This window comes from Lactuca sativa, chromosome 4 (assembly GCF_002870075.4).
Source record: "Lactuca sativa cultivar Salinas chromosome 4, Lsat_Salinas_v11, whole genome shotgun sequence".
NCBI lineage: Eukaryota > Viridiplantae > Streptophyta > Magnoliopsida > Asterales > Asteraceae > Lactuca > Lactuca sativa.
This window is the reverse complement of record NC_056626.2, coordinates 83563488-83567420: the sequence shown is the minus strand read 5'-3', so window position 1 is coordinate 83567420 and position 3933 is coordinate 83563488. Positions and strand designations below refer to the sequence as shown.

Below are 3933 nucleotides of genomic sequence, written 5' to 3'. Positions count from 1 at the left end.
GCATTACCTTGTGATGATGTGTATGAAGCTATGTATGTTGTAGATATCCTAGGAAATAATGTGTTGTGTATTGATTCTTCTAACAATAATAATTTGGATAAAGCATCATTATGGCATTTTTGTCTTGGACATGTAAGCAAGAAATGCATAGGCCAACTCCAAAAGGATGGGGTCTTGGAGTCTTTTGACCTAAAGTCAGATGATAGTTGTGAATCATGCTTACTTGTAAAAATGACAAAATCACCCTTTACTAGTTCTTGTGCAAGGGGTGAAGGTTTGTTAGATCTAGTGCACACAGATGTATGTGGACCCTTCAAAACTGCCACAAGGGATGCTAATCATTATTATGTGACTTTTACAGATGATTATAGTAGATATGGATATGTCTACTTAATCAAGCATAAGTCAGAGACTTTTGAAAGGTTTAAAGAGTTTAAACAAGAAGTCGAGAATCAATTGGGCAGGAACATTAAGATGCTTCGATCCGATCGAGGTGGTGAGTATCTTAGTACAAAGTTCCTCGACTATCTTAAGGAATGTGGGATTTTCTCACAATTGACACCTCCCAGGACACCACAGTTGAATGGTGTGGCTGATAGGCGTAATCGAACCTTGTTGGATATGGTTCGTTCCATGATGAGTCAAGCTTCGCTACCAATCTCATTCTGGGGTTATGCCTTAGAGACTGCTGCCCATATCCTTAATCTTGTCCCTACAAAGAAAGTTGGCAAAACTCCTCATGAGATGTGGACTGGAAAAGTTCGTAATCTAGACCACATCAAGATTTGGGGTTGCGAGGCTTTCATGAGGCGTGAGACTCACGATAAGCTCGAACCTCGAAGTGAGAGGTGTATTTTCATCGGCTACCCACAAAAATCCTTTGGTTACATCTTCTACAGACTCAGTGAGAATGTGGTCTTTGTAGCAAGGAGGGCTGTCTTTTGAGAGAGAGAGAGTTCATAATCCAAGGAAACGGTGGGAGGAAAATTGACCTCAAAGAAATTCAAGAGTTAATTGGTGAAGGAACTTCAAACCCTAGCATTCAACCTGAGGAGGAAACTCTTGTTGATCGAATTGACGAGTCTATACCTCTGAGGCGTTCCACAAGGATTAGGAATGCACCTGAGCGCTACTATGGTATCCATATTACTACTGAAGGTGAGACACTTATCAGTGATGAGACACTGGTAAGTCTGGATGAACCTAACAACTATGCGGAAGCCATGGCAGGCCCCGTGTCTGCTAAATGGAAAGAGGCAATGGACAACGAGATACAATCCATGTATGACAATCAAGTTTGGAACTTGGTTGACAATGTTCCAGGTCGTAAGACAGTTGGGTGAAAATGGATCTTTAAGAAGAAGACTGATATGGATGAGAATGTACACACATATAAGGTGCGATTGGTTGCAAAGGGCTTCTCTCAAACTCCGGGAGTTGATTATGATGAGACCTTTTGACCAGTAGCAAAGCTTAAGTACATTAGGGTCCTATTAACCATTGTTGCATTTCATGATTAGAAAATATGGAAAATGGATGTCAAAACCGCATTCCTTAATGGAAGTTTGGTTGAAGATGTTTAGATGTGTCAGCCAGAGGGTTTTGTCAGTACAAAATACCTTAATAGAGTGTGTAAGCTTGAGAAATCCATCTATGGATTGAAACAAGCTCCTCGCAGATGGAACCTTCATTTCCTAATGATTAGCAAGGAGTGAAGCACTAGCTTATGTGACCGAGTTTAGCTTACCATCTTGTTTTGTAATACGTCATTATGACATTCGATTTTTGTAGGGGTTTGGACATACTCTCAAACACACACACACATACACACACATATAATAATAATAATAATAATAATAATAATAATAATAATAATAATAATAAAAGCCATAAAATTATTGAGCTAGACATAGCATGTGGATAAACATTTTTCACCCTTCAAATAGTCTCCTTTAACTATTTAGTTACTATTTTGATGATGTAAGAATGGGATGATATGTAGTATAAATACCCATCAAATGTGAAATAAATAAACACACTATCTATAATACAATCATCTAAGTGTTCAAGAATCCTCTCAAATCATCTTCTTTTATTTTATAATGTTCTAGTTTAATTTTCTTAGTTTTAGTTTTATTTAAACCAAATTTATTCCACGTTATCAACACAAATCCTCTAATCAAGGTTACTAAACAAGTGGAAATCACATCTATCTTAATCAAGGTATGTATTACTTAGTAAAAGTATTATTAATTAGAAAAACCTCTATTATATTAAAAACAATACTAATGAATTAATAAAACTTATTCATTATGGACATTATGGACTACTAATGATTTTTATATCTTACACTAACATTTACTTTATGCAACTAACTTCTATTTAGGCATACTAACATTTACTTTATGCAACTAACTTTTATTTATGAATACTAACATTTAAATTATGCAACTAATTTTTATTTATGTATACTAACATTTATTTATACATGTCAGTGTTAATTTATTTATATCTTAGATATTCTTCATAGTTTTAGTTAAATATTTACTAATATTAGTTTATGTTTCTAATTAGTAAAACTATACCAAGTCAATTTATATACTAATTAAAGGTCTTATTGAATATTTTTAAAATACATATACATATATGTAATATATATACACAATGGCTATATAAATGCAATGGTTATAAACATAAAAAACAACGACTATTTTTCTACTACAAATGACATCACTACCATATTTATTTCTACCACAAAAAGGACTAAATTCTCACTTTTTAAGGTTATCTAGATCAAAATGATTCATCTGGTTGTGAATCTCACAACTATAATGATTATAGCACTTAGCTTCCTATTTTTCAATCTCACACCGGATGTATTTTATCCTGATTTATTTTATCCTTTCTTAGTCTTGTATAGGATGATTCTTCTGCCGCTTCTTTTTTGTGCAATACATATTGAAAAAAATGGATTTTAATTTCCATCTTGTTATTTTGTTTAAATTTATAGTTACAATATGTCAAACAGTGCAAAGCTCGAGTTTACATCACTTGAAGTTAGTGGGAAAAACTATGTGCCATGGATGATAAATGTAAAAATGCATATTGAGTCTATGGGAATCTCAAATGCTATATATGAATTAATTGATTGCTTGGCACAAGAAAAGGCGAAAGCACAAGTTTTCCTTCATAAGCATATTGATGGAATGTTGAAATTTGATTATCTTGATATTAATGATCCAAATATTCTCTGGAATCTCTTAAAAGAACGATTTGATCATCAAAAGGAAGTTATACTTCCAAATTCTATAGAAGAATGGAGAATACTGAGGTTTCAAGACTTAAACAAAGTAAATGAATACAAATCAGCTTTCTTTAGAATATGTTCACAACTCAAGTATTGTGGACAAGAAGTTACTGATGAAGATATGTTGGAGAAAACTTACTCCACATTTCATGCAACAAACATTACCTTGCAAAAATATCGGTTGCAAAAGTTCACAAAATATTCTGAACTGAATGCATGCTTGCTTCTTGTAGATCAAAACAAAGAGCTCCTAATGAAAAACCATGAATCTCGTCCAACTGGATCAGTAGAACTTCCTGAATCTAATGCTAAAAATATTGATGGTTATCGAAACAATACACGTAGAAGCGGGCGTGGCCAAGGTCGAGGACAAGGTCGTGGCTATTTTAATCAAAACCAAAGCCATAATTAGAACCATAATTTTGATTGTGGATAAGGTAATAATTGTGGTCATGGCCAGAAAAGGAATAATTACCGATCTAAACAATGAAACAATATCTATACATAAGAAAAGGCAAAAGTTGTAAGGCATGATGTTGGGACATCACAAAAATTTGATGGTTCATGTTATAGATGTGGTAGTACATGCCATTGGTCAAGGACTTGTCGCACACCTGCAGATCTTT

The 3933-nt window shown here is 33.9% G+C and overlaps 1 protein-coding gene across 1 annotated transcript; it reads left to right on the top strand.

The window, feature by feature from the left end:
- Window positions 1–3017: 3017 nt before the first annotated feature.
- Window positions 3018–3719, top strand: LOC111917157 (uncharacterized). Its single transcript, XM_023912811.1, has one exon. The coding sequence runs from the start codon at window positions 3018–3020 to the stop codon at window positions 3717–3719; it is 702 nt and encodes a 233-aa protein (XP_023768579.1).
- The last annotated feature ends 214 nt before the right edge of the window (window positions 3720–3933 follow it).

Bases quoted from the DNA above. Each gene is read 5' to 3' on its own strand.
- LOC111917157 (XM_023912811.1), top strand. From the start codon at position 3,018: ATGTCAAACAGTGCAAAGCTCGAGTTTACATCACTTGAAGTTAGTGGG.